The 21,453-nt window shown below is 34.2% G+C and overlaps 2 protein-coding genes across 2 annotated transcripts in view; one reads left to right on the top strand and one right to left on the bottom strand.

The window, feature by feature from the left end:
- Window positions 1–1,228: 1,228 nt before the first annotated feature.
- LOC147072665 (uncharacterized) lies at window positions 1,229–3,865 on the bottom strand. Its single transcript, XM_085945930.1, has 3 exons — window positions 3,476–3,865; window positions 2,496–2,590; window positions 1,229–1,611 (listed from the first exon to the last, which is right to left on the bottom strand). The coding sequence occupies exons 1-3, from the start codon at window positions 3,810–3,812 to the stop codon at window positions 1,264–1,266; spliced, it is 780 nt and encodes a 259-aa protein (XP_085802056.1). The 5' UTR covers window positions 3,813–3,865; the 3' UTR covers window positions 1,229–1,263.
- Window positions 3,866–4,979: 1,114 nt separating this feature from the next.
- Aldh (Aldehyde dehydrogenase) overlaps window positions 4,980–21,453 on the top strand; it is a 31,053-nt gene continuing 14,579 nt past the window's right edge. The window contains exons 1-3 of the mRNA XM_085946203.1: window positions 4,980–5,105; window positions 7,398–7,546; window positions 16,955–17,051. Coding sequence (XP_085802329.1) covers window positions 5,010–5,105; window positions 7,398–7,546; window positions 16,955–17,051 — 342 coding nt within the window. The 5' untranslated portion in view covers window positions 4,980–5,009. The remainder of the gene's footprint in view (window positions 5,106–7,397; window positions 7,547–16,954; window positions 17,052–21,453) is intronic.

Here is a 21,453-nt window from a genome sequence, read left to right as displayed (position 1 = left end):
TGCCTCTGAACAATATAATTATGAAACATGATGTTGTTAAAATATAATATAAATAAAAGCCAATTTGTAAACATTTTTATTTAAACCAAATAACTATAAACAAATTAAAAATAAACCTTTTTTCTTATTACAAAATTGCTTACGACACGCTTATGCCAGCGCTCCATTGGCGAGCCAAAAGTCCGACGACAATAAGTCTTCAGATTTTTCTACGTTCTGCTACTGGCCAACAGACGTTCAACGAAACGAGTATATAATTAATTTGACGAGTAAAACAGTCGACTTTGACAGCATAGATAATATACGTATATCTGACAGTTAAATCGTGATGGCGTTAAATGATACCGACGTTTTATGTTTTTTGGGTTATTGGGTGGCAGATAATGTAATAACGAAGCAAAGGGTACACAAATACTGGGTGAAACATTGGATAAGGAAACGAACGACATTATCCCACACAAATTTAATACGAGAATTGCGTTTGCAACCGAGCGATTTCCGCAATTATTTGCGAATGTCGGAGGATGTATACACAGAACTGTATAATTTGGTCTCCCCATTTATTAAAAAAAAAAATACTATGATGAGGGAAGCTATTTCTCCTCATGATAGATTATGTGCAACCCTGCGATTTTTGGCTGCCGGCGGAACATTCACTGACTTGCATTATAGAACTGCGATTGGAAGACAAACTCTGGGCAAGATAATTCCCGAAACTTGCCAAGTCATCATTGACGTTTTGAAAGGAGAATATTTCAAGGTGTGTATTATATTATACGTCATCTAATAAAGTTGGGCAAATTTACAAATATATCATTAACAAGTAGACATTGGTTGGTCTTATAAAGTGAACGCTTAGTGGATTGTTTTACCTATATAAATCATAGACGGCAACATCATAAGAATGGCAGACAAGATGCATTTGAGATAGGTATATATATAGTCACAAATAAGGCCATCGTTGACATGCTAAATATTCAATAGACGATTAGAATGCTGTACCTAGCCAGGACTCTCCATATAGGCTGTAAGCAAGCTGCTTAATTATTCCTGTTGAATGTATTGTAATACTAGTCATATTCTTCGAAAAGCAAGCATGGGATTTGATTTCTAAATGAGGCCACATAATAATATAGGTTTGCTAACATAGCTCAAATACTTACCATTTGTTGTATCGCTTAAGCTAAGGTTTATAGGCATAAAAACAAACAAAAAAACAAATATTTTTACAAGATATTTATTCATACAAAAAACATTAATTTATTATACCGGCTTTTGTACATTTTTGCTTAATATACGATAAACTGGTTGAGTATGAACAGTAGTTGCTGGCATTATTTTGTCACTTTGTCCCATAAAGGCAACTTCATGCATCAGCTTCTCGGCCAGCAATCTTTGTCCCTGTGACATCGATCGTAGTTTCATGGCCATCATTTTGCCAAAAACATCAAATTCATCTTCAGTCTTGCTTAGTTTGTCGGTGATTAATTCTAACACTTTGTTGGCGCTATCATTCGATTTTTTTCGTTTGAACGATGGGGGTTCTGGTGCTCTATTGAGATTCGACCTTGGAGTAGTCGACAACGTGGATGTTGAAGGCGAATATTCTATCTGTAAATAAAATGTTGATTATTTTTTGTTGCAGTTCCCTGATACGCACGAAGAAATGGAGACGATTGCAGAAGAATTTAATAGTAAATGGCAATTTCCAAATTGCCTGGGCGCAGTTGATGGGAAACACATTGCAATCGTGCCACCTGCAGGCGCCGGCTCCCACTTTTATAATTACAAACATTTCCACAGCATTGTTTTGATGGCGATTGCAAATGCTAATTATGAATTTATTTATGTTGATGTTGGAACAAATGGACGTATTTCTGATGGAGGCGTACTGAGAAAATCTGATTTTTTCAAACGTTTAGACGAAGGCAGATTAAAAATACCTGCACCAAAAAAACCTACTGCTAATTCTGATGCACTGCCATTTGTTTATATTGGCGATGAAGCCTTTGCATTACGTAACGATTTCATAAAGCCGTATTCACAAAGGCAATTAAATCACAGTAAAAGAATATATAATTCTCGGACATGCAGAGCCAGGCGAATTATAGAAAATGTTTTTGGCATTTTAGCTGCTAGATTCCGCATTTTTCAAGCTCCAATAAACATGAAAATTGAAAATATCAATACAGTTGTATTAACTTGCTGTGTGCTGCACAACTTTCTTCGTCGCAAATCAACACATACTTATACTCCTTCTCATGACCTTGATAGGGAAAATCCTGAGACAGGTTTAATAGAGCTCGGACTGAGGTCACAGGACACCTTAGCGCCTTTGGAAGCAACGACTAATCGGAACTCGACTGCCAATGCTAAGAAAGCGCGAGGAGATTTCGAAAAATATTTTAATACTACCGGGGCTGTCACATGGCAAGAAAGTATGATAAGCAATAGATAAATTAAACCAATGTAACAATTTAGTTAAAATGTTTTACCTCAATACAATCTTCGTTGTTTAACGAGTTGGAGTAACTCTCATCAGGAGACATGTTTTCCAAATCGTCCACCATGCTGGATATTGAGCTCGATTCTGTAAAACAAAATGTAAATTGTTAAAATACAACATAATACTCAAAATTGTTTTTTATTATCTCTCCCCTAAGTACCCATTCCTTCATACGGTTAATATTGATATTGGTATAATTGGTGTAATCCAGTATATCGGGTATTTTCAAAATGTGTTTTCCGCTGTATTCTTCATAACCAAACTGTACCATTAATTTTGATTGATGATTGACGATTTATTGATTGTCTCTGAAGGAACCTAACTCGAGCGATTTTTGATTTTATGATCATTTCTTTTCTTCTTCTTTCGACCATGTCCGATCATAATATGGACCTCCACGGAGTGGAGGTTTGTATTGACAGATTTTGTTTTTACGAGAAATGGATGTCAGCCACTTGCTCAACATATTAGGTCCATACTCTGACTCATACACAAATTGAAATTCAATGTGTACTTGTCAGACCCAGGATTTGAACCTGGGACCCGACCACGACTCAATAAGCCGCGCTTCCACCGCCATGATCGTACCTATATATTATTATTTCTTACCTACCTCAGCAAAGAATAAATAATTTTATTGTGACTAGAAATGATTCATAGCTGTATGTTTTAATTGCTTAATAGTAGCTAATCTAATGCGATGTCACTTTCAGAGATACGACAATGTCATAGTCTGCACGTGTATAATAAATAGCTTTAAAGCATTCCCTCGTACCTATATATTATTATTATTTATTACCTACCTCGGCAAAGAATAAGAAATTTTATTGTGACTAGAAATGATTCATAGCTGTATGTTTTAATTGCTTAATAGTAGCTAATCTAATGCGATGTCACTTTCAGAGCTAGGTACGACAATTTCATAATCTGCACGTGTATAATAAATAGCTTTAAAGCATTCCTACGTACCTTCCATTTGGTCGTTCAAGAACTCCAAATTTTTATAGTACCACAGTTTGGGTAGATAAACTGCGTCTGTGCCGGCTCCGCTTCGATATGATGTCCTTACTTTATTTCTCTCCTTTCTGTAACCCGACCTCAATGTCTGTATTTTCTTTTTAACATCGTCGACCCTTGCCTGCGGCTCCACCTTGATTAAAATCTCCAAAAGTTCCGCATACGCCAAGGACTTGGCATCACGATTCTTGTATAGTGGGCTGGTCGTCTTCCACAACGATGGGTTGTCTTTAAAACAACTAATAAAATCTTCCAAGAAACTTTTCGAATGCACTCGTAGATCTACCATTGTTGTTATCGATGTGAGATGTCCGAACACTTTGAATGACAGTAAAATAATGATGGCGCTGTCGTCCGTCGGCATAGATATAAATAATGTGACGGTAAAGCGTGGTGAACGTACGAATTTCAGCGGCTCGGCGAGTAAAATATCAAACATGTTTGAAATCCAACGAGCCTGGTCTGCGGATTAAAAAGTCCGCAGACCTGGGGTGCTCCACGCGAAAAAAAAGTCCGAAGACTGTAAATCGTCTGACTTGCGTGCCAATGGAGCGCCGGCATTATAAATTAAAAATTGTCATTGAAAATTATTATTGAAACTAGTAGGTACGTAAGTCATCAGCATAATTTCAAAATAGCTGGAGAAACATTTTAATTATAAGAAACAATAGTTTATACTAATAAACCACAACATTGAAAAAAATATAGAATAAAGTCAATAATACATAAACAAAATAGCGAGGAAATCAATTATCATCAAGAATATTATCAACCCTATCAGCATCGGTAGTAGTGGAAGCCTTAAATTTTTTGTAAAACTGATGATAGTGACTTGTAATGAGTTGTGCTTCGAATAAAGACCATATATTTTAAAAGACATTCGCAAGAATAGAGGCACAACTTTATATAAGCGTGAAGTTAGCAGACTTGCGTCATCTGATTTTGAATTTTATCCGCAATAACAATGGCACAATGATCATTGTGCCACTATTTCTGTTTGAATTTAAGTAAAATTTTATAATATAATAATGATAAAATTGCTTTTAAGGTCACCATTATATTTTTAAGAATAATTATGCCGCTGTTTGTGCGTATAGAAATGATATCTAGGAACATTTCTGCATACTTAACTAAAAAATGACAAATTGGACTTCTACCACTATTATTCCCCGAGTGCGATAATATCTTCGACATTGAATATAAGCGGACATTTTTTTTATAAAATATTACAATATAATGGCCAAAATATGGCCTAGCCCTAGACTGGACTAGTCTTTATTGTTTTCTTTTTACTCATATTATTAGTTGTTACTATGTCTTGTTCAACCAATATTATTTTAAATTCAGGAAACCATTTTTGACAGTATAGCAACACCGCTTTGTTGACGTTTCTGATAGGTACCACCGGTACATGTACTTATCAAGTTCGAAATTATTATTTTTATCATTTATTTTTATTCGCACTCGTCAGCACGCCGCGTCCACAATGTTGCGCGTTTTGTCAAATGTGGTTAGACAACAAAAGGCAGGATTTTCTTCTTTTCCGGCACCCCAGCTCAAACCTGAAATCTTATACAGTGGGGTAAGTAAAACACTGAACATAATAACAATATTATTAAGTTTTATAAACTTTGTCAAAATGTCAATCTTGGCTTGTTGATGCTATTTTAAGGTAATTTTTATTTAATTGATACTGGCTAATATCACACAACTATAAAATTACCATAATTCTGACGTTTTTCATGTTCGAAAATTTAAAAAAATACCTATGTCAGAAACAAATGACAATCAGAAAATAATGACAGAACAGCGGCTCAATATAATATCGCCTTATAATATATGACTACTAATTCTGTGGGTAATTCATCCCTTAAATAATCATTATGCCGGATTATATATATTTGACAAACATTTTAATTTAAGAAATTCATTTTTGCATGTAATGTCAGACAATTTCTGATGGTCGATCAATTAATAGATAACATCTGGTCTTTTGTAATAATATTGTACCCGTTTTGCTCATTGTGTTTGTTTACAATGACCTTGCATTGCTACTGTAATGTATATTTTATGTTAATCGGAATAGAATAATAATAATAATATCCGTACGAAAAGTTTGACTTAAATTTACATTAAATAAAGTAAAATTAACATACTTAATATTTATGAATGTAGCTATTTTTGGATGTTAATAGTACGAAAACAGGTTGATAGTATTCCATAATGTTTGAAATACATATATAATTTCCGAGACACAGAATATAGACCGCTTAGCCGGCTCGCACATCACGACTCGCCTCGTGTGCCTGACTGCCATAAATCAAAACTTCCGAGAACGGGCGGCCAGTGTTGCATGACACAACCTCGCACATCTATCTAGCGTGTAGCCTTCGAAACGTATTAACATTTTATGCTGGTGATCGGTGAGCCGGTATAGGAATGACCAATTCGTAGGTGTTTCTTTGTGACTTCGACCCTCCGACTCGGAGCCCGAGAAAGATGCAACATGTCGAATGCAACAGCCAGGTGTTTTTTTCAGACGAAACAGTTGTATTCGATCATTCCAATCAATCTACGAAGCTCCATTTGGCAACACGTGTTATGTTGTTTCGTTAAATAACGATGACGTCACATCAACGTATTCAACGCATTTTTAGGCGAGACGAGTTCCAATGTGTGAGCCGACTTAATCCGCAAACCAGCCAACTGCACTTTTGACCAAAAATGAGATTTTCATGGCATTTTGTTATAAAGCATGTTTTCTATGCTCACACAAAATTTCAAACTCCTAAACCTATAAATAAATGCATTATCGTCCTTCACACGAAACAGCAAACTGCATGTGCCAAATTTCCAATATCGTAAATGTGGAACAACTCCGCTCTTTATATAAATTTTCTTTGTATATAAAAGGGAAGAATAAAATAGTATAATATAAATAATATTCTCCAAGTGTTTTTTTGGAATTGTTAAATTCCGTTCGATAGTTGAATTATTAAGTGTTTTCTCCTTCGTGAATAATTTGTCCAAGTGGAGTTAGCCGGTTTGTAGATTAAGCAGTCGATATGTACCTCAACAGTGTGACATCGAAGAAACTTACTTACTTAATCTGGCGCTACAGATCATTCAGGTCCTGAGCTCTCTCTCTTCAGTCGGTTACACTCAGCCTCTCTGCGTCCCTCTTGACGTTATTCGCTCATCTCCTCCTGGGCGGCCCAGGGGACGAGTGCCTACTGGGGTTCCTTCATAAACTCTAGATCCATCGCATCAAATAACGTAACCGGCCCATACTTATTTGTTTTCATTGAACTAAGAATACAATTTGCAAATGGTGCTGATTAGTTTTTAAAAATCAATTAACAAAGCTATGGGCGATTCACGCAAATATGTAGTGCTCACTTTTTCAGTCATATTTATTTGTTTTCGTTGAATTAAGAATACATATTACAGATGATGTTGGTTAGTTTTTTAAAATTCATTAAGCCCTGCTGAACCAAACCATAATCGATAAAAAATATTTTTCTATCTATAAAATATTTAAAATTATGTATGGTTTAATGGCACAATTTTAGTTATTTTATAGATAAACGAATATTTTTTAACTATTATCTACTATGGCTTGAATTAGGAAGGGTTTAATTGACTTTTCAAAACTAGCAAACACTATCTGCACATTGTAGTAATTAGTTCAATGAAAACAAATCTGTTTGACTGACAAAGTTTAGTGCACACTATTTATGTCAGATCTTAGCAGCCTACCTCCACCCTTCGCCACTGTTGCACATAGACATTTGACGTAACCGTACCTTAATCTGAACTGAACGACACTAAGCATAGTTTACGTCAAGATTAAAAATACCTCTGTTTCTTTCAGATCTTCATCAACAATGAGTGGCACAAGTCAGTATCGGGAAAGACATTTCCGACTGTGAATCCGTCGACTGGTGAAATCATCGCTGATGTCCAGGAAGGCGATAAAGCTGATGTCGATAAGGCCGTCAAAGCTGCCAAGGACGCCTTCAGGTGATTGCTTTAAATGCTTATCCATTTTTGATCCAATTATAACGTATACAAACATATACACACATAATATACACAATCATTTTAAACTAATAAAGAGGGAGCTTATCAACATTTTTGTATTACAATACTTGATGGCGATTTCACAAGGTTTTTTAGTTGTTTCATTGTTGGATTGGTGACTGTAGAAATGTTGAGATTACATATCTGATCCTAGGTAATTTTTGATAGTATCATACTCAGTTTTCTGGGGTTTTTTCAGGGTTTCCCAAACTTTTCCTGCGATGGAACACTTTGAAAATCCTGAAATCTTAACGGAATACCTTGTTTATTCTGTAGAGTTGGTAAATAATACATAATCAATAAATTTAAACAGAAATGAGAACAAACAATAATTATTATTTATTTACTAATTATTTTTAAAACATAACACATAATAATTACAAGATAAAAAGAACTTTTTATATACAACGTTTTTAAATTTTCTGTTGTATCATATAAACTTGACTTGACTAGCTTATACGATTAAAAAAATTTGTACTTGATAGGAATAATATTGAAATGTCATATTGGTTTCCATAGTAATGCACGTGTATAATATTAATATTAACTAGCAGAGCCGGCTGGCGGTCGCCAGTTTGTCTCGCTAGGTCTTGCAGACGGCTTGGCGGTGTTGGATATTAATATAATTGTGAAGTATGCATAGACTGCGCCATAGTTTTTCCTTCGGGATGGATTTTCATTCACCTCAGACATTTTGCTGATTTGTCAGTTTTACGATTTGCAAGTCGTCACTGTCAATATAAATTTGGGATCATATTATGCGTAGTCTATTCTGGAGTCTGGCCTTCACAATATCGTCTGACACCACTTCAGACTGATAGGCCAAGCAGAACAGCTGGCAATCGCCGATTGCTACCACTGACATTTTAATAGAATATACCTAATATGTTTAAATATTGCACTTTTTCATTCATACTTATTTGTTTTCGTTGAACCAAGAAAACATATTACACATATTGTCGGTTAGTTTTTTATAATTCATTAAACCCTGCCTTAACCGAACAACAGTAGTAAACAATATTATTCTATCTATATCCAAAATGATGTATGATTTAATGGCATAATTTTAAATATTTTATAGACAGATGCATATTATGGCTTGGTTTCCCAGGGTTTAATTGAATTTTAAAAACTAACCAACGCCATCAGCTATAAATTGTAGTCGTATTTCAATGTAAACAAATACGTATTACTGACAAAGCTTAGTCTGTACTATCTATGGTGGATCCACCCTACCTCCATCCATCGCCACAGCAGGATCAGTGGCGCACCCAGGATTTAATATTGGGGGGGGCCCAAGGAGGAGAAAGTAAATTAGTCCCATAGGCTCTTTTTCTTCTTCACAGCCTAATTTCTCGTTGTCTATTGCACTCGGTGTACCTACACCATGGTCCCCACATCCTGAAACGGGCCCTCAGGCTAGGATATTTGGCGGGCCCCCTACCTACCGCTAAGATTAAAGGCAGTGTGAAACACTACATTAACGTTTTTCAAATTGTGTTTTAGTTGAAATTAAGGGTAGTTACACAGTGAATTATTGGCGATTTTAAATACATCCACATTAATAATGAAGCTGTCAAGTATCGACACATAATAATCAAAAAATATATTGCACAATTATATAAGTAATTGAAAATTTTCATGGCTATGAAATATAATAGCGGCGCCGCAGGCGACTTTTTTTACTATTAAAGCTAATTATTTGTGATGTGTGTTTATCTCACTTATCTGGTCAACCCGACCCGCCGGGCCCTCCACAGCCCGGGCCCCCAGGCTAGAGCCCTGTCAGCCCTCCCTATCCATGACCTACACCACTCCGGAATTCGAGTGGACACCGAGAATTTTTTTGACAGTTCCATTAGGGATTGGGTTTCTAAAAAAACTTGACATTAGTGTTTCGAAATTAAAATCTAAGAAATTGTTCTAAAAAGGGTGCTGGAGAATTACAAATCATTTTTTTGCCAGTGTTTTTATTTGTTTAAGCCAGCGGTTTCCAACCTAGGAGGCGCGCCTCCCAGGGGAGGCGCGATCTATTGCCAGGGGAGGCGCCAAAATTTTTGAATAAATTATTTTTTATACCATAATATCTACAAATAAATAAAAGTTCATATCTTAACGTAACAGTGAAAATTCAGTGCATGAATGTTTATTTTAATATATAATACAAATATTTAAATCCTATTAAAAAAATATTTGGAGCGGAGAAATTTAAAAATGGCGCTTTTGCAAACGCTCTGTTTCGGTAATGCACAAAACGACCGCTGGTTGCATGAAAACAATAACCTCAAATTTAAATGTCACTCGTAGCTAAAGTGTCAACTGAAGCGTGTAGGCAGGGTGTGATATTTTTTTTTTAAATTGTTTTTGACGTGATTTCTTTAATATAATATAACAATAATACATGTCTCCACTTTTAAATGATTTCTACGCCAGATATATTGAAGCAAACAAAAATCTATTTCCTGAGTTCTTGGTTAGTTTGCTAATGCATTTTTCATATAATTTTATTAATAGTAAAAAAAGTCGCCTGCGGCGCTGCTTTGTTTCAGGGCTATTAAATATTTTAATATATGGGTGAAAGATCCTGGCCTGTGGGCCCTATTCACTATGTGGAGCTCATGATAGAATCCATTAATTTTTGTCAATGAACGATGATGAATTTGGTTGACTTCTTTTAAAATTGATTGTGGTAATAAACAAGCTCATTCGTCGCATGAAAAAAAAATTAATTAAAAAATGAATTTGATATAAGTAAGTAGTAAAAACTTGTGTGTTAAAAAAGTGTCTGTATTATTTAATGAAATAAAGGGGGGGGAGGCGCCAAGATTAGATTTTTTTTAAAGGGAGGCGTAGTAACATAAAGGTTGGAGACCACTGGTTTAAGCCCAAAGGTTTATTGGTTTTCAATTTCAATGGTTAAAATCATTCTGATAATTTTCATGTTTGGGTGGTGTCAGGGCCCCTTGCCCCCCCCCCCTGGGTGCGCCACTTTAACCACCTCACTTCAGTGTGAAAAATCAAACATTCGTACTTAGCTTCCATAGAAAATAAATGCAAAGTTTTTTTTAAAAATGCCTGTTTTTAAAGGTCTGGATTTGATATATTGGTCTATTACAGGTTTTAGCACTGCGGTAATAAAACTATAGATTCCCTGTGTAAATAAAACAGTGCGTAGATATTATAATGTTAGGGTTTCTTGTCTTTGCGAGGGTAACAAATCCTTTTAATGAGCCTAACATTGACGGAGCACCATCCATACAAATTCCTCCATGATATTTTAGATTTTTCTAAATATGAAGAAATAGAATCAAAAACATCTTGTCATGTCGTACGCTCGGTGAGTTCTTTGCAGCATAGATATTGATCCACTATTTTGTTTTCATTTATGAAACGAAAACCTGTGAGGCCAACGGTAGACGCGTGCGATCGATTCGGCAACATCGAAATCACATTAGATCTTTCATCGGCTTTCATAATTTCATGAAGGACTTTTTCGGTTTTCGCTATTTCGCGGATTTTTCTGTTTTTATCACTATTTTCGCGATGCACTTGCAACAAGCCAGCGGTGCACCGGTTAAGAACCACTGGTCTAGAGCCACAATATTTATGCTGAATTCCACCGAAAAAAATGTTTTTTTTTAATTTACACCACCACCGACTGTGGTGGGCATGGCCCCCACATCATGAATGTTTGGCGGGCCCCCTTACCCATCACCAGGGTTAAGGGGAATGTGATGTTCTACAGTAGTGTTCCCAAATGGTATTCCGTGGATTTAACTATATTGTTAAATAATTCCCTTGAATTCTTGATTTGTCGGACCTCATATCATATTATCGATCGTTATCATACTATGAACCACTGGTCGCGACCCTCTCTTGTGGTAGCCAAGTAGCATTCGACCCTTCGATATTGGATAAATAACCATTTTTATTTTTATAGAAACACTAAAAATAATTGTAATATAAAAAGATACACGTGAATTATTATCATGTAGTTACGTATATCATATTTTCATCATACTTCATATTTTTTATGTTAATTTTGATGAAGTACTGAAGTAGTATAGCGCCACATGCGATTTTTTTTATAATATAACAAATTTCTGGTGTGTGTTTATCTCACAATTAGACGAGCCGCCACGCCGGGCCCTCTTAAGCCCGGGCCCCCAGGCTGTAGCCCTGTCAGCCCATGGTGGTGGGTGTAGTCGTACTTTTCGCCGAATTTGTATCGTCGATTTTGGGTTTTTTAATAGTGAAGTTCCAAAATATTAATTGAAAATGGAAAAAAAAGTATTATTGCATTTAACTTATAGGTACACAAACCTACCCAACAGAACACAGCCTAATTTCTCGTTTATCGCACTTTTGTCTATTGCACTCGGTGTACACCACTCCGGAATTCGGATGGACACCGATAATTTTTTGACGTTTCCATTAGAGATTGAGTTTCTAAAAAAACCCGACATTAGTGTTTCGAAATTTTTGTGTTAGAAATTAAAATCTAAGAAATTTTTCTAGAGGGTGCGGGAGAATTTAAAATCATTTTTTGCCGTGTTTTTATTTGTCTAATCTATTGGCTTTCAATTTCAATGTTTTTGGGGGGGGCCAAGGCCCCTTGGCCCCCCCCCTGGGTGCGCTACTGAGCAGGATAGTCTAATTTTTCATATATTTATGTTATGGCGTTACAATACGTTTTATTTATTCAATGGGGGAAGATCCCATTAGATTGAGAAAATGTAAAAACTATCTCTCGTAATAAGTTTTTTAAGATATACTCATAATTACCACTCTGAAAGGGTGTGTCCACATGCTTTGCTTAGGAGCAAAATGGTATTTTATTTTATAATTAGTAGGTTCCTAATAATACTACTGAATAAATCCCAACATGCTTAATTTATTATTTAAGGAGGGACATGCTCGTCGAAGGTCAAAATTGATTTTTTATTGTATTTTCAAACCATGATCCTGGACACTCCTTAAACGTTGTAGATGATCTATTTATAGAATTTTGAAGCCTTATTATCCTTTATAGTTATTTTAAACATTTGATGACTGCATGAAGTATTTTTGTTACATAAAATAGTATTCTTTTAAACCTCTCGCTCTAATATTTTAGAATATAGTCATATTTCGGTACATAACTGTGCAGATTGCAAGATTTGTACCAGACAAAGAACCACCGGACAAATAAGAATACGAGCTAAGAAAAACGTTGTAATATAAGTGAATGATTGCAAATGTTCTCAATGTCAGACACAATATTAGAAAATTGTATTCGTATATCTGGTAAAATACTGCTAAAATATGTCATTAGTAAACGAAGTAAAACAATAATAGCTTGTTCTGACCATTAGGGTACGCTTCTGAAAAATTCGCAGAACACCTATTCATGTTCGGGGAACACTGGTGAAACACAGTTTGGCATAGACAATTGAAGTTTTTAGATGAGTTTAGACCAGGGGTCCGTAAAGTGTGTCCCGCGAGATTTATGTTAAATCTGTATTATTTTTTATTCTTCATATTGAATATTAGAAATTATACTTAAAATTAAATATCCTCTGGCAAGAAACAATTATTTAAATAGTATTTTTTAGTGTATTAACAATTTATTTACGGGCCGCACAAAATTGTGTTTTTGCTAATTGCTTTTCAAATGCAAATTAACACGTTAATTATAAAATTAATTAAAAGGGCCTGTAAGCATTGTGTTAATAAGAGTAATAATAATGTATATTTAGTTAAAAATATAAGTTTACAGTGTTTACACAATGAAATGTTTTTTAAAAACAAGATATTTACAAAAGAAAAGTTTTTGATTTAAAAATTGTCCCTTTGACGAAAAAGTATGTGAACCCCTAGTTTAGACAATCTGCAAAACTCGTGAATTTGCTATAAATAAATGAACAGTTACCAGTGAAGATGACATGTTAGATTATTCCAGATACATATCTTTATCATTAACTAAGAATCACAAGAGAAACTTTTGTGTACTCTGGTCAAACTTTTTATCATTTTTAGATATAAAAGTAGTGTCCATCTTGATAATGTAATAATTGCTTAAAATGTTGTGTATTACATTATATGTATTTGGCGGCTGGTCTAACATCATTCAAGTGCACTGCACTGCTTGCATTGCTATGAAACATCGTTCAAAATCGTAAATCATATTTTTCTTCTTAGGTTTTTAATATTATCGCTCACTTATTGTAATGCAAACCATAAATCGATGTGCCATATTGCCAATCGGCGATAATACAGGCACTATGCACCGTATACGTCATCCTCACTGAAATCGTTTGCGCCCTGGCAATATATTTTGTTTACTTAAAATGAACCCAAAGCTTAGTATGAACTAAAGCCTTAAAAAACAACTTAAACCGTGCTAATAGTTTTCGCCATGCGTAAGTTCCAGAATATCGTGCGCCGACCGGGTAAAATGACATCATATTGTTCTGAGTAGAGAGCAATTACAGATTTGAATTATGGTTTATTATTATGGACGCTGCGACTTACTGTTCACGCTCAATTTATGTTTAGTATCATATTTAGCAATCTCGTATGTAAAATGCCTGTTAAACTAAAAACAATAGAATTCAGTATTTACTAAATTTAAAATGGGTAAGAAATATACAATGTCGGTAAGATATTTTGATTTATGTGTACTGCAAATTAAATCAGTGAAGATAAAAATAATTTTGGTACCTACCGCATTTTTGGAAAATTAATATTTCATTATCCTGTGTGTTGACTAAACACGAAATGATGTCGGTTAATTATAATAGATATAGAAAATTATTAATTCATGAATTCTAGTGATAATCTAATAAATCTTAATACTATTTCACATAGTGCAGTTTCATAATAATCATTATTGATACAGTGTACAAATTGCTAAAGACAATGTACTTATATCGAATAAGATGGCTTACGTTAAAAGCAAGAGGTATTTATCTATTATAAGAGATGCAATCGTTTCTTAAAACTAATCCAATAAAGATTTAAGTAACTCGCAATATGTTTTATTAAAAATATAAAATATACAGGTAATTTCCCAAATGTCAATAACGTTCTGTCAAATCAAAAATAACGCCGAATTGTAAGTTTCCAGCACACCCTCAAAAATTACAATCCAAAAAATCACCAGCCGCCACTGGCCATGTCTATTCAACATCTTTGGGTGTGTCTTATAAACGGTGCAATATAGTATATAAATTGTTGTATTTCAAAAAATCATTCATAGGTAAGTATGTACTTCAGGTTACATATGAATTGAATGTTGTCATCTAATCTAAACACTTAATTAATAAAATCAATCAATTGAAATCAGTACCATTAAAATTGATGTAAAAATTTATCATTAACAGTGATTGATGAGTATGTATACTATCAATCATTGGAATTGAAGATTATCATGTTTGATAAATTAAAATATAATTACATTGTTAATTATATTCCTATGCAAATTGAAATTTTGATAACAAAATCCACTTATGTCTGGTACTTAAATGGTTTTATAAATAAAATTATTGATAGTAATTTGATAAAAGTAAACAATAGGAATTTATTGAACATACATAATTTTGAAAAACAGTTCTGAGAAAATATATTATAGCCAATAGAAAAAATCTTTTTGAAAAAAGTAAGACGCCCGGCAGGAATCAAACCTGCATCTCTTGGGTTTACGCCCCGCCCCGTCCGCGCATTGTCCACTATGCTACTAGGTGACATACTAATTATTACAAATTTTACCTATTGGCCTTTTCATACCTGTTCATCAGCGCTCTTCCAAATCAAGCTTACTATTGGCAATCGGTTTTTGTTTATTAAATCAAAGTAGGTACCTACTACTTCAATTACTAATCGACGTCACGGATCTCTCCAATATTTTATGATGTAACGTACTCGAACTTGCTAATCATTTTTAATTAAATATTTGTACAAGGCATAAACCCAAGAGATGCAGGTACAATTCCTGCCGGGTGTCTTACTTTTTTCAAAAAGATTTTTTCTATTGGTTACAATATATTTTCTCAGAAGTGTTTTTCAAAATTATGTGTGTTCAATAATTGGAATGGTACATTCTTAAATCTTGTGAATTATTCATTGAATAAAAGAAATAGTTAATTAAAAATAGGACTTTACTTTGAAATAAAATAAAATTTGACTTTGAATTTAATTTGTGAACATTAAGGTGCTTTTAAACAATCACTTTTGCTGTCCTATCAGTCTCCGTTTCAGTCGAGCTGTCAGTTAAACTGATGTGTAAATGCAAAACTGGAACCGAAAACAGAGACGAGACAGGATCAGTTTTCCATGAGTTATCGTATCCGTTTTTAGAGTCGCCAGCTAAATTGACGTGTAAATTACTATGTTGCCATATTTATCATACTACTTTTCTAATTTTGATTGAAATATTATTATTTCTTTAAATATAGGTAGAGTTGGGTATTTCCCGAAAAAATCTCAATCTCGAGATTCGGGATTTCCAGAAAAGAATTCTCGGGAATTTTCGAGATATCGGGATATTTAAAAAAAACCTGTAAAAATCATAAAATCAGTGAAAAACAGACAATACAGAAAGAATTAAAAACATTACATTAAAATGAAATTTCAAAAAATACAGACTGTTAACCGCTGCGTCTGACAATCGCGTACGCTTTTGAGATAAGATATTCCCTGATGTTGCAAAAATTGTGCCCTTTTTGAGTCGACGTTGGCTTAATTGTGTGAAATACCCCGATCAGTCTTTGAACGTTTTGTGTTTTCTGTCCACTTTTTTTATATAGAAAATCGTTTTTTCAATTAATATTTGATAATAAAGAAATCCCGAATCCCGAGAAAAGATTCTCGAGATCCGAGATTTTCCGAAATGTTAAAAATTTCTTTTCTCGAGATTTGGGATGGAAAATTTCGAAAATTTATCGAGATTTCCCGTCGGGAAATTCCCGAAACCCAACTCTAAATATAGGTACTGCATTATACCAACCACTATGTTTAGAAAGTAATTATAAAAATAATAAATATTGTTTAGTGGATATAAAATACGTAAATATACATCGCTGTTTCCCAACTGAGACTGAACGGACAACTAAACTGATTGTCTAAATACACCGCCATTTCAAATCTGAACGGACCAAAACAAAAACCTCGACTGAACGGACAACAGAACTGACGTCTAAAAGGACCTTTATGTAAACATAATCTGTGTCAGTTTTATATTTATCATTGTGCCTGAAGATGCTGAAAGGCAAAACCGCGGTTGCTAAAAATGATTCATACTGAATAGTACAAAACTAGCATCGATAATAATTATAAACACATAAGTAACGCAATTATTGCATTTGACAGATTGGGATCACCATGGCGCAGGATGGATGCATCAGACCGTGGCAGATTGCTGTACAAGTTGGCCGACCTCATCGAGAGAGACCACGTTTATCTGGCGGTGAGTATTATTACGATGTCGTTACCGCTGTTATCACGCCCAATATGTAAAGGTCAATATTTTATCACTCTTCAGGACTTTTAAGTTGAATAAAATCAATTCCCTCTCGTTTTTTTTTTTTTTTAAATTATACCAATCGTCTGCTTCTCTAATATATCAAGCGTCTATTTTCAAAAACCGATAAGTATTGCAATTATTTAAAACAGTGATTCCCAACTTTTTGCGTTTGGCAGAACCATTGAGGCAGTTTGTAAAATCTCGGGACTCAGGGGTCCCAATATTATTTTTATCAGTAGCATATTTAAAGCCAAAATTGGAATGGCGTGCAATTTTTTTTCCCAATGAAACTTACATAACTTGGACAGAGAATTTGATAAATAAATATTACTCACGGACCGCTGCTATAGTGGAACAATTAAACCTTGAATTTGATTTATTCTACTGCGCACAAATTATTTTTCTTTTTCTTTTGACCATGTCCGATCCTAATAGGATCACATGGGCCTCCACAGAGTGGAGGTTTGTATTAACAGATTTTATTTTTACGAGAAATAGATGTCAGCCACTTGCTCAACCTATTAGGACCATACTCTGACTCATGCACAAAGTGAAAAACAATATGTGAACTTGCCAGACCCAGGATTCGACCCTGGGACCCTGGACACTATAGACCGGCGCTTAATCCACGCGGTCATCGTGGGTGTTATATAGGGTAAATTAAATTATTGTTATCGTTATTATTCCCGACTGCTCTTACATGAAGCTTATTCCATCATTTTCTCTCGCTCGGCGTCGCTCTGACTACGTCATATTTTCTGTCAAAACTATCGAACTTCATGCTAATGTGGTATGTTTACCTCATCCTTCCATCTGTGCACCCGAGAATTTTCTTTTTTGTCTTCTTCATCTGACCACATCCTCAATTTCCTGAGTGTGTCGGATGTGCTTATTTAGTTATGTGATCTATTCTCAATAATAATAATTAATTTATTCCTATGATTTATAGGTTTTTCCGAAAATATCAAGGCTCTGAAATACTGTCAAGTTTTTATATTATATTTATTAGATAAGTAACGTTTATTACCTCATTGATAATAATAAATATTGTGTAATAAGTATGTGTGAACAGCGTAGGATTGTGAGATTGTTTTTAATATCTTCGACTTGTCGGTAGTTCTCAAACTAGGGGACCGTACAGGTCTATTTCAACGTGGCATTTAACCCCGAAATCATTAATAATAGTGATTGAAATACTGTAATATATTGAAAGGATTATGAAACATGACAACTAACGTTTATTAACAGCGGCCCCACCAACGGTGTTAATTAGATAGAGACCGGCAAGTATTACTTGAAGTTCGGCGGTTGGGACAACTAACTAACTCAATACTATACTGGGTGCCACTGTTGCGCCTCAAGTTATAATAATTGTCACCATATAAGCTCCATATAATGTTGTGATCAAATTGAGGTGCATGTCGCCTACTGTCACGGCAACAAATTTAGTCTATGGTTTTATCATTTTGCAGAATATTTAAACGATCACCATCTCTGTAAATTCACTGAAGAATGACACTGATGAAGAGTGCCAACTATAATGTATTAGTAATTTGAATTATTATTAATTATTCATGCTAATTTCAATTAATTTTTTCTACGTGTGCGTATGTTAAAATTACTTGCGACATTATATCTATAGATAATATTTTGAACAGAACCCAACCTGCAGACCATAGATAACAGACAACATTCTTATAGAAAAGACATAGTGCTAAAAACAAAAAAACCTGATTTTGACATGATTCGAAAAGTGTAGACATGTGTAATATGATAAAAACATTCAAAACGTCATGCAGGTGTCGATGCAGTGCGGTTCAACGTGAGGTGACCTCATTGTTGTTTTGATGATTTCGGCAGATTTTGCCAACCGTTTCAGTTTGCCAGTTCGTTCAAAGGTTTAAAATGTACTATAGGGTGGGAGCATCAGTCTGATAACATTTTAAACAACGAGAAAAACGGCGTTATACACTTTTTTCCAGTAGCGGCAGCTTATTGTATGTTACGTGATAGTAGGCGACATGCACCTCAATTTGATCAGAACTGAAGTGTTTGATTTTTATGCCACTTAGATTTCAGAGGATATAATATGGAGTTCGAGAAGTACTGATTTGTCGATTAAGTGGATTGTCAGATTGTAAGATTGGTACGAGATTATTTTTAATACCTTGTACTTATGTCATTTAGGGAATTAAGTTTTGTTAATATTATCAATCGCTTTCACAATTTGTTTGCTTTAAGATTATCAGCTATCACGTAGGTGAATGATATCACAGAAAGATATAATAATAGAGTGTACGTGTAATACTTTTAAACCCTGCGAAAACCATGCCATAACATATCTAAAATTATGGAATTTTTGATATTTTATAGATTAATATTTTTGATGTATTATAGTTTTGTTTAGGCATGGCTTAATGAATTTAAAAAAATGAACCAAAAATGTGTGTAATATGTATTCTTAATCCAGCGAAAACAAATAAGTATGAATGAAAAAGAGTGCACATTTTTATCGTATCGCCCAATGTATACCAAAACTATTATGGTTTGGTTTAGGCAGGGTTTAATTGATTTTTAAAAACTAACCAACACCATCTATAAATTGTAGTCTTAGTTTAATTAAAATAAATACTTATAACTAACAAAGTATAATGTGCACTATTTATGGCGAATTTTAACAGTTAACTTGTTATCAAATAAATGTTCAGAGGTAGGTATATTTAAAAGCCATATCGAACGAAGTAACAAAGAAATGGTCCTTTCATACGTACTATATCGTAATGATATTGTACCATCCATGAAACTATTTAATTTTTCGTTACTATCTAAACCAGTTTGACATTTGTGTGCATAAATGTCAACCATATTGTAATGTTGCAATGTTTGCAATTCGAGTATTTATCCAATCCCTTTTGGGGATACTGTACTACAACTGATAAAGCAAGTGTTAAATTGTTTATTCTAACTGTTCAATACTAATGGTAAAGCTTATTAAAATCATAGATTGCATAGAGAATTACATGGGAGAATTTATATATTATTATAGTTACACAATAAAAACAATGAGAAAGGGTGTAAAATTAAATTATATAAGCACATACATGTTATAAAGTATTATTTGATATCGTAGGTAGAGTTGGGTATTTCCCGAGAAAATCTCAATCTCGAGATTCGGGATTTCCCGAAATGATGAAATTTTGAATTCTCGAGATTCAGGATTTCCCGAAAAGAATTCTTGAGATATCGGGTAATTTAAAAAAAACTTTTTTTTTATTTATGTAAGAAGACAAACAAAATAAAATTAGGAAAACAAAAATATTTCAAAACATTACTTTTTTTTTACATTAGGTTTCCTTTAGTATAATAAATATCTCCTTATGTCCCTTGGATAGCTTAAGAGCATACATAAGTGAAACGGCAAATAATTTTCAACAATAGGTGGGACGAAATTTCGCACTCATCAGCGAGTGGCGGTCGAGGTGAGCACGTCAACTTGTTTTGTGATGGCGTCGGAGGAATATATTCTTATATCGTGTAAAGATGACTAAAAAACGTTATGCATGTTGTACTCGAAAAAGAAAACATTTCAATGAATACATTATTGTTATTACTAATATCACAATAAACATAACACTAAATGGACGGATGTTGAATTTATATGACAAATTATGTTTCGTTCGGCACGCGTCATCTGCACAATCCATGCGTCGCACAGTTACAATCTTTTTAGACCATGCCTCAGCTGAGGTATAGCCTTAAGAGTAGGTACCCAAAACAGTGATTGTGTTAGCTCTTTGGATTTCTATGCTTATTCGCTGTCTCAGGTATTCAATTGAATGACACACACCTGTTTTATTAGTCAGTGACGACCAATCTCAGCCACCGTTTTCGAAGCCTTTCTCCAAGAAGTTTTCTCCAGGGTACACCCGATATATAATATAGTCACGATTAAGGAATGCGTGGTACGTGTTTAGGAAGAATGCATACCCAATAACTTGCGATCAGCTATTTATTACTGTATGCAACAATTGAATAATGCCCTGACTGTAGATTATTCAACTGTCGCGTTGCTGCAATCTCACGGTGTTTGCACTTTACATTCCAGTCTGTTGCTTGCATTCCTTACCTTATAAGGTAATGTTCGATGCATGTAGTTCGACTGGTGTTTGCTGACAAGGTTAGGGTTGTTGACTACCACAGATGTATAGAAAGGATGACTGACCCCATAACTGTAAATTCTAATTATTATAAATTTATATTATCTAGACATTTTATGACTAAACTGTAACCTTGACAGATAGACAATTGTTTGTCCGACATATTTGTTATTTATTTTCATGTATCA

This window comes from Rhyacophila brunnea, unplaced genomic scaffold (assembly GCF_057557595.1).
Source record: "Rhyacophila brunnea isolate RB1 unplaced genomic scaffold, BYU_Rbru_1.0 scaffold_19, whole genome shotgun sequence".
Classification (NCBI taxonomy): domain Eukaryota; kingdom Metazoa; phylum Arthropoda; class Insecta; order Trichoptera; family Rhyacophilidae; genus Rhyacophila; species Rhyacophila brunnea.
Note: the sequence above shows the minus strand (reverse complement) of the source record. Positions and strands in the feature narration are given on the sequence as shown.